This window comes from Otolemur garnettii, unplaced genomic scaffold (assembly GCF_000181295.1).
Source record: "Otolemur garnettii isolate 467f Iridium unplaced genomic scaffold, OtoGar3 scaffold00113, whole genome shotgun sequence".
Taxonomy (NCBI): Eukaryota; Metazoa; Chordata; class Mammalia; order Primates; family Galagidae; genus Otolemur; species Otolemur garnettii.
In genome coordinates this window covers 4,508,477-4,521,383 of record NW_003852508.1, presented here as the reverse complement: position 1 = coordinate 4,521,383, position 12,907 = coordinate 4,508,477, and the positions used below count along the sequence as shown (strand labels likewise).

Here is a 12,907-nt window from a genome sequence, read left to right as displayed (position 1 = left end):
AAAAAAAAAAGAAAGAAAGAAAGAGTGCTGGATTTTCTCAAACTCTTTTTTCTGATTCTATTGAGATGACCATATGGTCTTTGATAGTGTTGCTGTTTATGTGGTGGCTTACACTTATTGATTTACATATACCAAACTATCTGTGCAACCTCAGGAAGTAGCCCCTTTGGTCAAAATGGATTATTTTTGTTGGTTTATTCTGTTTGCTAAAATTTTATTAAAGTTTTTGTATCTATATTCATAAGGGATATTGGTCTGTAGTTTTCTTTTTGTTTTGACCATTCCTGGCTTTGATATCAAGGTAAAACTGACTTCATAGAATTAGCTGAGGAGGAGTCTCTCCTTCTCAATGATATAGAATAATTTTTGCAGTATTGGTGCCAGTTGTTCTTTGGAGGTATGGCAGAATTTAGCTATGAGTCCTTATGGTCTGGGTTTTTTAATTTTTGTTTTTGTTTGGGTGTTTTTCTAAAAGACTTTTTATTACTGCTTCAACATCACTGCTTATTATTGGTCTGTACAGGAGTTCTATTTCTTCCTGCATCTTGGAAGGTTGTGTTTCCAGGGATTTATCCATTTCTGCTACATTTTCTATTTTATGTGTATAGAGATTTTCATATATTCATGGATGATGTTTCGTATTTTTGCACTATCAGTTGAATATCTTCTTTTTCACTTCTGATTGAGCTTCTTTGGGTTCTCTGTCTTCTACTTCTTGTTAAACTAGCAAGAGGTCTATCAATTTTGTTTATCTATTCAAAGAAGAAACTTCTTGCTTCACTCATCTTTTGTATTTTTTCTTTCATTTCATTTAGTTCTGGTCTGACTTTTGTTATTTGTTTTCTTCTGTTGGCTTTGCTTTGGTTTGTTCTTTCTTTTCTAGTTCCTTGAGATGTGACATTAGGTTGTTAATCTGTATTCTTTCTGATTTTTGCATGTGAGCATTTAGGGCTATAAATTTTCCCCTTAGAGATGCTTTTGCTGAGTTCAATAAGTTTTGATAGCTAGTGTACCCTTTGTCATTAAATTCATGGAATCTTCAGATTTCACATTTATTTCATGATTCACCCAAGTATTATTCAGGAGAAAGTTGTTTAATTTCCATGACTTTGTGTAAAATTAAGCATTTATCTTAGAATAATTTTAAGTTTTAATACACTATGCTTTAAAAGATACATGGTATGATTTTGATTTTTAAAATTTGTTAAGATATATTTTGTGGCCTAAAACATGATCAATCTTGCAAAATGTCCCATATGGTGATAAGAAAAATGTATGTATATTCAGTAGTTTGGGGATAGAATGTTCTGCAAATGTCTGTTAGGTCCATTTGTTCTAGTGCCCCATTTACATCCAGTGTTTATTTGTTTTCTACTTTGATAATATGTCCAGCTCTGATAGTAGTGTATTGAAGTCCCTGGAAAGACAATGCTAGTATTTATTTTCTTGCTTAGCTCTAGTAGGATTTGTTTTATATATCTTAGAGCTATATATGTAAAATACTGTTGATTGTTACGTATTCTTATTGAATTGTTCTCTTTACCATTATATAAACCTTGTTTACCATTGTTGTTTTAAAGTTAATCTTGTTTGATATGAGAATGGCTATATATACTTTCTTTTAGTTTCCATTTGTGTGGAATATTTTCTGCTAACTTTTTGCTTTGATCCTGTGTGTGTCCTTGTTCTTGGATGTATTTACTGGAGACAACAGATACAGCCAGTCTATGTCTTCTGAGTAGCACACTTAAACTGTTAATGCTAAGAGATAGAATTGATATGTGAGATATTGTTCTGTTTATCATATCAGGTAGCATCGCATTACTTTGTTTTCCCTGATGCCCTATTCTTTTATAGGAGTTGTAACTGTTAGCTATTTTGGGTGATTTTACACTGGTGAGTATCTATTGTACTGATTGGTGTATAATGCAATTCTTTGTGTTTCCTACTGGGAAGGTCTGGTCATGACATACTCCCTCAGTATTTGCTTGTATGAGAAAGACTTAATTTCTTCATCGACCGTGAAACTTGGTTTTGCAGGACACAAACTTTTGGGGTGGCAATTGTTCTGTTTAAGAAGATTGAACATGGGGCCCCAATCTCTTCTGAAGGTTTCCACTGAGAAGTTTTCTGTTAGTTTGATGAGATGGGTTTTCCCTTGTAGGTCAGTTGTTGCTCACGTCTATCAACTTCAGAATTTTCTCTTTCATTTTTACTTTAGCCAGGTTAATTACTATGTGTCTTAGAGATGTCCTACTTGCTATGAATCTTTTAGTGTTCAATGATGATCTTATATCTGGATGTCTGGATCTCTGGAAACACCAGGGAATTTTTCCTTAATAATGCCCTTGAATAGATTTTCCATGCTTTCAGCTCTTTCTTCTTCTCCCTCAGGAATACCTGTAATTAGTATGATATTACACTTCACTTAGTCCCATATCTAAGTGATTGCTCTATTTTTTTGTTTGTTTTTTTCTCTGCTTCTTTAAATGACTGTGTTATTTTGAGAGCCTTGTCTTCAAGCTCTGATATTTTTTTTTCTCCTTGGTTTAGTCTGTTGCAGAGGCTTTCTGTCATGTTTTGAAATTCTCTAAAGTTCCCTTTCATTTATTTAGGTTCTATTATATGCTTCCCTATATTGTCTAGCTTTTTAGTGACTTTTTCATTGAGTTCCTGAAATTTTTTTTTGGCTTCTTTTTGTCAGTTTTTGACTGTCTCTTCAATTCCATTCATTTTATTTGCTATCCTTATTCTGAATTCCATTTCTGTCATTTCAACAATTTCCTTATAGTTGGAGTTCACTACTGTAGTTTCATTGTGATCCCTTGGTGGTATTGATATGTTTTGATTTTTCATGTTGCTGGGGTTTTTTCGCTGTTTTTTTTCTCATGTGAAACCTCTTTTCTTGACTCAGGGCTAATATAGGTTTCCAGGGCATCTGGGAGCTCTCTTACTTAGTTAGAAGAAGGGCAGGTCCCTCAATGGCATTTTTTATTCCTGCTCTAGAATGTTGACATGGGTGTGCCCTAGAAGCCTGTAACACAACTATTCTGATTTTTGTTTTCCTTGCCTGTAATTGCCTCTGTTCAATCCTGGCTGAATGCTATTTGTATTGGGTTTCAGAGGTTCACCAGATAGTTGTAAGATGTTCAAGATGAGAGCTAGGTGAGACACTCTTCACTGAGGCTGGTATTGTAAACATTGCTTTGCTTGGGATCTCCCTGCAGAAGTAACAGTAACAGCTGGGTGAGGCTATGTAGGCAGTGGTCATGGGTTCCCAGGACATAGTGGTTTGCTTGAACCGGTCCCATTTTACTGGTAGCTTGAGGCTGGGATGTCCCTGGCAGGGCACAGGGCTGTCAAACTATTCTGTCACCTTCAACAGTGCTGAAAACTCTGGGGTGGGGTCTTGAGATCTACATGTAGGATTGGAATCTAAGGAATAGTCTCCTGAGCCTGCCAAGAACTCTGAAGGCACAGAGGTGGGGCATCGATCTCCAGTATGAGAGCCCTAGATTCAAGAGTGAGAAGGACCCAGAAGTAGGGCTTCTGACCAGGGCCACAGAGCCAGAAGCAAGGCTATGCAGGTAGTGAAGCTGATCCAACCTGGAGGGTGGGGTTAGGGCTGAGTAGACAGGAGGCATTTGGGACTCAGAGGTCAAAGTCCAGAGTGAGCAAGTGAGAGGCTATTCTGTGTGCTTTGAGGACTGCACAGATGCCATGCCACACAGGTAGAGATTGGATCTTGTTGTCAAGGGTATGTGAAGCTCTCTCTGCCTCCACCAGAACCTGCCAAAAGTTATCCATAGCCTCCCACATTAGCGCTTTCAGGACCCCAGTCAATTCCTATGCTCAGATCTCATTGTGCTATAGGAAAGGGACACTTGACTTCCTGTCACACCTATGGCTCAGGGGAGCCTTCAATTCACTCCCACCCTGGTAAAGGTGATATGAAAGCCTCTACCACAAAGCTGAGTCCTGCATCAGTCTGGCGCTGTGCACCCAAGAGCTCAGGATGGCTTTAGCTGCTGCCCTGTCTCCACTGTGCCTTTTGTGTGGCTCACAGACTCCAGGCAGGATTCTCTATCCAGAGGGAGGCCTGTGCTGATGGAGGGGGCCGTCTCACAACTTAGCACAGTGCCTGGGGGGTGAGTACAGCACCCCAGTGCTCTATCCTCCTGTTCTTCCCTGCACATACTTTGATCTTATCAAATTTACTTATCACCCCATTAGCTTTCTTTTTTCCACACTAAGTATACTGAGTTACTTCTCTGTGATTTCACAATGTTCCTGTTGAGAAGCTGCCTCCAATTTTCACTTCTTTCCTTGAGAGTGATATGCTGACAGGATGCCTCTATTCTGCCATTTTTTAAATGTCCTGTTTCTTTAGTCTCTATTTTATTTAGTTCCACTCTGATCTTTATTTATTTCTTTTCTTAGGACAATTTTTGGTTTGGTTTGTTCTTGTTTTTCAGGTGCATTGTTATGCTGTTAGTTTGTAATCTTTCTAGTTTTTAATGTGGGCATTAAATGCTAAAATTTCTTTCCTTGCACTGGTTTTTCTGTATCCCTCTGGTTTTGGTATATTGTGTTTCCATTTTCATTTGTTTTGAGAAACTTTTTTGATTTCTATCAATATTTCTTCATTGACACAATGGTCATTCAGGAATATGCTGTTTAATTTCCACATGGTTGTAAAGTTTCCAGAGTTCCCACTAGTACCAATTTCTAGTTTTATTATATGCTGTTTAATTTCCACATAGTTGGAGAGCTTTCAGAGTTCCCACGAGTACCAATTTCTAGTTTTATTACAATGCAGTCTGAGAAGATACTTGTTATGATTTAGATTTTTTAAAAATCAACAAAGACTTGTTTTGTGGCCTAACATATGGTCTATCCCAGAGAATATTTCATGTGTTTTTAAAAAGAATGTATATTTTGCAGTTGTTGAATAGAATGTTATGTAAATATGTGTTAGGTCAATTAGGTCCATTTGGTCTGTAATTTAATTCTAATGTTTCTTTGCTGAGTTTTTTTTTTTTTTTTTATCTAGATGATCTCTTAATGAGTGGGTCATAAAATCCCCCACTATTATTGTATTGCAGTCTGTCTGTCAATGAGCACTTGAATTGCTTTCATCTCTTGGCTATGTTGAATAATGCTGATGTGAACATGGGTATGTACATATCTTATACAGCCCCTGCTTTCAATTCTTTTGGATATATACTTAGAGATGGAATTGTTTAGTCCATTCCTGCTACTATGACAGAATACCTTAGACTAGGGAATTCAGAAATAATAGAAATTTATTTCTCACAATTCTAAAGGTCATGAAGTCTGCATCATGGTGCCAGTTCATTCTGTGTCTGATAAGGACATGTATTCTACTTCCAAGTGGTGCCTTCTTGCTGCATCTTCACATGATAGATGGGTAACAGAAGCACCAAACAGACTCCTTCAAGCACTTTTACAGGGGCACTATTTCCCTTCCTGAGGGCAGAGCCCTGATGACCTGATTACCTCATAAAGGCCCCACTTCTACCACCATTGCAGAGACAGATTAACATAAATTTTCAACATAAATTTTGGAGGGACACAAAAATTCAGACTACAGCATATGGTAAATTTATTTTTAATCTTTTGAGGAACTGCTATACTGTTTTCTATAGTGGCTGAATCATTTTATCTTTTCACCAAAAATGCACAAGGGTCCTCACTAACACTTGCCATTTTCTGTTTTGACAGTAGTCATTCTACTATCTAATGAGTACTAGATGTATCTCACTGTGGTTTTGATCTGTATTTCTCTAATTAGTGATGTGGAACATCTTTTATATGCTTGCTGGTCATCTGTGTACAATTTTTGGAGAAATAAGTATTCAAGTCCTATGCCCAATTTTTAACTGAGTTTTTTTTGTTGTTGTTGTTGAGTTGTATAAGTTATTTATTCTGGACATTAACTCTTTAATGGACATATAATTTTATAATGTGGATAATTTTGCTACCTACCTAAAATTATTTTTTGGTAGGAAATTAATTAATATTATCTGTAATAGTTATTAAAACCACTTACATTTTATAGAGAAGGAAACTAAAGCTCAGCATCTATAAATAACTTCCTGAAATCCCCACAGCTAGGAAATCCCAAGAGCCAAGATTCCATCCAAGGCAGTTTTGTGAATTTTTTCAGAATACTAGGCTACTTCTCTAAGCAGTGAAAACAAATACCCATAATATGAGATAAGAAGTGTCACTGGTGATGTAGACACTGTGATCTCTCAGAGATCACTGGATGTGAGATCACTTTCTACAGAGCTAACTAGGAAGGCTGGGCTTGAAGGATGGAGAACAGGTGAAGAGTGGGAGAATGATATGAACAAAAATGTGGCAGTCAATAAAAATATGACCTAGAAGTACTATAGTATTAAAAGCGGATCAGCCAATAGGCTGCCTTACCCTGTTGCTTGCTGAGGGTAGTGCAGAATCTGAATAGAATATAAGAAGGAAATGAAGCATAACACAGAGATGTGAGCCACAAAATGGAAACTGTTAATTTATAGTCATAGAAATTTAGACTTAACTTGGTAGGTAGCAAAGAGTCCAGAAAATGTTTTGAGCAGAATTCTGCTTTAAGAAGATTCCTCTGGTGGCATGTCTTAAGTAGGTCTTCCTAGAACCAGAGGCTGAGAAAGTGATCTATTGAGGGGTTCTCTCAAGTGAAGCCTATAAAAGAATAAGAGAGCTAGGAGAAGCTGGGCAAAGCCAGGACTTCAGCTTAACGCTACTCATAGCCCACTCCCATCAAGAACTCTGGAAGGTGAATGACATCTGACATCCTGGAGTCTTATTTCAATCAGTCTTTGGCTGAGAATGAACCCTGGCACCTGTGGTTAGGATGGTTTACCTCAGGAAAAGGGTGAGCTCACAGGTGCCTAGCTCTCACAGCAGTTGAGAAGAGAAAGGAAAAAAAGAGAAGCTGGCCAAGGGAAGCTGGGCAGGCGCCAACCATATCTACTATGTGGCCTTTTGAAGATGAGTTGCAATCACAGGAGCCTAAAGAATTATGTCCACACAGGAAATGTATTCCCATATGAACTGGGATAGTGGCTGTGGCTTTCCAAAGATGTTCATGTATTTATCTCCAAAACCAGTGACTATGTTTACCTTACATGAGAAAAAGGGCTTTTTGTAATTAAGGCTAAAGATCTTGAGATGAAGAAATTATTTAGATTAAGCCAGGTGGCCCCAATTTAATGGAATTCCATAATAAGAGAGAGCCATTCCTGACTAAAGTTAGAGGGAGATAAGACACTGTTGGTTTTAAAAATGTGACAAGGACCCCATGTACTAAGTAAGGAATGCAGGGTAGAAGCCTCTAGAAACTGGAAAGGACAAGAAAACAGACTCCCCCTAGAATGGAAGGAGGACAGCCCAGATGCCACCTTGATTATATTTGTCTCAGGGAGATGGATGCTCAACTTCTACACCACAGTGCCCTAAGATAATAACTTTGTGTTGTTTTCATTTCTTACAGCAGCAAGAGAAAACCAATATCCTGGCTATAGAAGGGAAAGGAAAAGACTAATGAATAAGGAATTGATAGAGTTCTTACAATAAAAATAAAGCCTTACAGTAACGTTATTCTCTGTTTTGCTTTATTTCTTTATTCCAATAATTTTTTAATAGAAAATTATAATTTATTTAATAGAAATAATAATTCTTATCACCATTCTCTGAATTCATAAAGTAAGTTTAAAGGCCATAGACAAAATCATCTCAATGAAATTATGACTGGAATCAAATCTGACAGTTAAACATCTGTCTTTTATAAAAGTTAAGAAAAAGATATCTTCAGTGAACTCTGAAAATTGTTAAGAGCAAAGTAAAAGGAAGAGCTATGTTTATTTTTATTATTACGTTAAAGACCAGGCGAACGCAAACTGTAAACCATTCTAATTGGCTGTTTTTTAGTAGCTAGCTGCCTGAGACAGACTTTTTCTTACTAAGGAAAATTCGGAACTGTGAGCTCCGTGATCACCAGAGGGCGCTATGGGACAGGCTGTCCTGCTCATCCAAGGGTGCTCTCCAGACAAGTAAAGGATGGTGGCTATGGCTCGGGAAGCCCGTAATTCTTCTGGCACATTTAAAAATTAGATGTGAGAGTGAGGTCAATTTTTTGCACTGAGCTATATATTTTTTCTCTAAAATATACTGGCATCTTCCTCAGTAAAAATCAAAACTAATAAGCATGCAATAAATTTTATCAATTTCCATTAAGTCTTCAAAATATGACCAAATACAGTGGCTTACTCACAACTATAATCCTAGCTAGCTCTCTGGAGGGGGGACTGCTTGAGCTCAAGAGTTCAAGACCAGCCCGAGCAAAAATGAGACCCTGCCTCTACAAAAAAAACCAAAAAACAAAAAAACAAAATTTATCCTGGCAGTTCCAGCTATTCAGGAGGCTAAGAGAGGAGGCCAACTTGAGCCCTGGATCTTGAGGTTGCAGTGAGCTATGATGATGTCACTACACTCTAGTCCGGACAACAGAAAGACCTCAAAACAAACAACCTCTGACCAAAAAAAAAAAAAAAACCCTAGAAATAATAGGCAAGTAAATGAAAATCACAGTGTCATGTAATTCAGTTAAATGGACACTCCCCTGAGCTAGCACTGGAAAGACATAGGGTGTAAGGGGGAGGCTGTGTCCTAAGGATAATATTTAACCAAGTGTCAGGGCATCCATCATGTATCCAGTGAGGGCTAAATGCACTTCAGTTCAAAGAAGAATTCAAGTTCTTTAGCTCACCAAAAAAGGTGTGTGGATACCAATGCCACTGCAAGTGAGAGCACAAAAAAAGGAAAGGACGGGAGCCAAGCAGGGTAATGATCCCATACAACCTAATTTACGTCTCGGCCAACCAGGCTTTTGCAGAATACACTGGAGGGAGCAAATGAGCCTAGAAATGGTGATGACTATATCTTTGTACTTTAAATGAACATGGGCCATAACTACAAGAAAATGGATTATTAAACTTCTGCAAATTGTAGGGAAGGTCATGGCATAAGAAGACGACCAGCTGGGGCGAGACAGTAAGAAACACAGATAGGACTAGAAAGGCAGGACAAAGCCAAGAGACCACACTGTCACTCAAGCACCTGCTGCTGTGAGGTCAACAGGGAGGTCTGCATGGATAGCACAGAGAGAGATTAAAATAACTTTAAAATATTGTGATGGTTTATTAAAGAGAATTCACATTTAAATATATAGTGATAAATTTTATTAATTTTTTAGCGAGTCAGAAATCCATTTTTATGGTACAAAATCTAAAAAGTATATTCCTATTCACAGTAGAATACTAACTTTATGTAAAAATAATACATTATATAATAGTTTATTAATATGTAATGTCAGGATTTATTAACATATGATCCTATTAGTTGTACAGGTTAATATCCCTTACCTGAAAATTTGAAATCTAAAATGTTCCAAAATCCAGAATTTTTTGAGCACCAACATGATGCCGTAAGTGGAAAGTTTCACACCCAACCTCATATGACAGGTCACAGACAAAACCCAGTCAAAATATGGTTTCATGCACAAAATTACTAAAAATATTGAATAAAAATTACCTTCAGGTCATGTATATGAGGTGTATACAAATTAATTTCACGCTTATACTTGGGACCCATCCCCAAGGTATCTCCTTGTGTATGTGAAAATATTCCAGAACACAATAAAAAAAATCTGAAATCTGAAATCCAAACCATTTCTGGTCCCCCAAATTTCAGATATGGGATTTCTTATTTTACCTATACAATACTTTCTATAATTTTCTTTCTGGATATGTTCCTAGCCACCAAGCCAAATTTCAGTATTTTTTCTGTCCAGAAAGCTATCTGGACCCATGTTCACCAAATACTGATGATGGCTATTTCCAGGTGCTTTTCCCCTTCCAGCTACACATTGGAGGATTTTCTCAGCAAAAACGATACATTGTAACAGATTGAATGCAGAAGAAATAAAAATGCAGCAGTTTCCATAAAACCAGACAATAAAGAGATTTTCAAAAATCAAAAACAATGTATTTACTAATACTTAGTTTTAGAAAATAATTTTTATAAAAGTGTCACTTATGCTAATGTAATGATTTTATCACTGTTATTTTAAAATGAATAAACATAACATTTTCTCAGTTTTAATTTCTCACATACTTATATATCTAATATCAACATAATATCAATAAAAGAATCTAATATGAATAGATATAATCTACATAAATCAAAACTCTTTTGAGTTTGCTCTTATTTTTAGGAGTTTAAAGTGGTTCTGAGACCAAAATATTGAGAACTTTTTCCTCACTGACTTCTAAATGTATAACTCTGAATCAAGTCTCTCCCCGGAGCAGTAACTCATCTAAACATTTTAATAGACAACTCAAAATAAAGAACCCAAAAGAGAACTCTTGATACTATCTCAACCTGACAAGTTTGCTTTTTCCTTTGTTTTTTTTTTCTTGTTTGTTAGTTTTTTTCAATTTTGGTAAATGGCAAGGCAGCTGTCCTATCTGCTCATCTCCCAAACTCAGGAATCGTCATTGACTAATGTCTTTCTTCTACAGCTCCCCACATCCAACCAGTAGCCAGGTCCACTGACACTCCCATTAAACGATATTCCTAATCAGACCACTTCTCACCACCTTTATTACTATCACCCCAGTCCAGAGAGCACCATCATATTCTTTTGCCATACTGGAATACTAAAACAAACAAAACATGTTTCTTGAGTAAGGTTTCCAAACAGAAACGGTAGAAAATCACAAGTGTCTTCCATATCATCATCATCATCATCATCATCATTTAAATAAAGACAGAATCAAATAATTTGCATACTATAACATTAGTTTTTATTCTTTAGTACAATAATTGACTACAATGATTCTGTTTCCTCTACCCAGATTCTAAAGGCACTTTAAAAAGTAGTGACATACATTTAATGCAATAACTTTCATAAAAGGATCTAAGCACAAAATTTTAAAAGTTTTAAAATGTTGTCACCAGGCTGGGCATGGTAGTTCATAAATGTAATCCTAGCACTCTGAGAGGCTGAGATGGTTGGATCGCTTGAGCTCAGGAGTTCCAGAGCAGCCTGAGCAAGTGTGAGACACTATCTCTACTAAAAATAGAAAAACCAGGGGGTCATTGTGGCAGGATCCTGTAGTTCCAACTACTCAAGAGGCTGAGGCAAGAGGATCACTTGAATCTAATTTCTGTCTTACCACATCAGTCTAATTTCTGTCTTTATCATTCCTCCAGAATTATTCTAAATCAGCAATGTGAAGAGTTTAAGTCTTAGATCTTAGTATTGTCCCTCCCTCAGCTCTCATCTTGCACTCTCAGGAGGCTGAGGCAAGAGGATCACTTGAGCCTAAGAATTTAACTTTGCTGTCACCTGTGATGTGATGTCATGGCACTCTACCCAGGGCAACAGAGTGAGACTCTGTCTAAAAATAAATTAATAAATATTGGCACCAAATAAATCATATTTGAATATTTTTATGTTTTGGAAATTTCTGAACTATTGACAGTGGATTAACACATAAGCGCTACATATTTTTTTCATTAGTTATATAGTTCAACTTACCTTATCGAGCTCATCTGAAATTGCAATACCTAGAATTTAAAGAAAAAAATTATTAAAAAGTTTTAGAAGCAATCTTTAGTAACCTAATTTTAAAAACAAAGCCAAAAGTTCTATTTGTAAAGTTATTGCATTTCTTATTCTGGTTTTTAGTTAGTGCCTCAAAATAACATGGTACTTTTTTTTTAAACCAATAAGAACAAATTAGGAATTTAAGTCAACGATGATAGCCACTAACAACGAAACAATAAAAATGATGCAATGAAAACCAAAAAATAAAATAAAATAAAATAACTTACATAATATGATACAAGAAAACACCATATTTCTTGAACATTGTTAAAGGCAGAGCAATCTTGCAAAGACAATTGGAGAGATATTGTCTTTACTTTATGGTGATGATCAAGGTTAACTTAGCCTGTTGCTCCTTTTTAACATTTGATTTAGAGTCCCACAATGATGGAATATTAAGGCAGAATGGTGCTTAAAGATCACTTACTTCAATTTCTTTATTCTGTGGATAAAGAAATAGACTAGAGCACTTAAGGACTTTGTCCCACAGTCCTTCAGATTGACAGCTTCTGAGCCAGGGCTTAAATGGCTCCTTGGCACAACTTCCTCTCTTCCCATGCAGAGATTCCTCATTGCACATCAGTCTAATTTCTGTCTTTATCAATCCTATAGAATTATTCTAAGTCAGCAGTATAAAAACCTTAAGTCTTAGATCTTGGCATTGTCCCTCCCTCAGCTCTAATCTTCTGCTCTCTCTTTCCCCCTTCCACCCACTCACCTCACTCTGCCAGCCCTGCTCAGAAGGGGCACCTGAAGCCTGTAATCCTAGGACTCTGGTAAGCCAAAGCAGGAGGATCACTAGAGCTCAGGAGTTCAAGACCAGCCTGAGCAAGAGCAAGACCAGTCTCTACTAAAAATAGAAAAACTAGAAAACCCAGCCAGGCATTGTGGAGGGCGCCTGTAGTTTAAGCTACTCTGGAGACTGATACAGGAGAATATCTTGAGCCCAAGAATTGGAGGTTGAGACTGTGTCTCAAAAACAAACAAACAAACCAAAAATGCAGGCCGAGCCCACAGAGGGAGGGCAGCAGGCAGTTCTCAGAGTACACTATGGCCCTGACTCTCACTGCAGGGGCTGCAGGCTATACCTGTGATTATACAAGTGCCTGTGATTATACAATACCACTCATGGAATTGTGGAATTGTGGCTATTGTGAAGACAGACGATCAGACAGCTCTTACTCCTGGGCATTA

At 37.0% G+C, this 12,907-nt stretch overlaps 1 protein-coding gene across 1 annotated transcript in view; it reads right to left on the bottom strand.

Moving 5' to 3' along the window:
• Positions 1-12,907, bottom strand: part of CUNH8orf34 (chromosome unknown C8orf34 homolog) — a 368,384-nt gene that overhangs the window by 244,748 nt on the left and 110,729 nt on the right. The window contains 1 exon segment of the mRNA XM_003797270.1: positions 11,645-11,673. Within this exon segment, the coding sequence (XP_003797318.1) occupies positions 11,645-11,673 (29 nt within the window).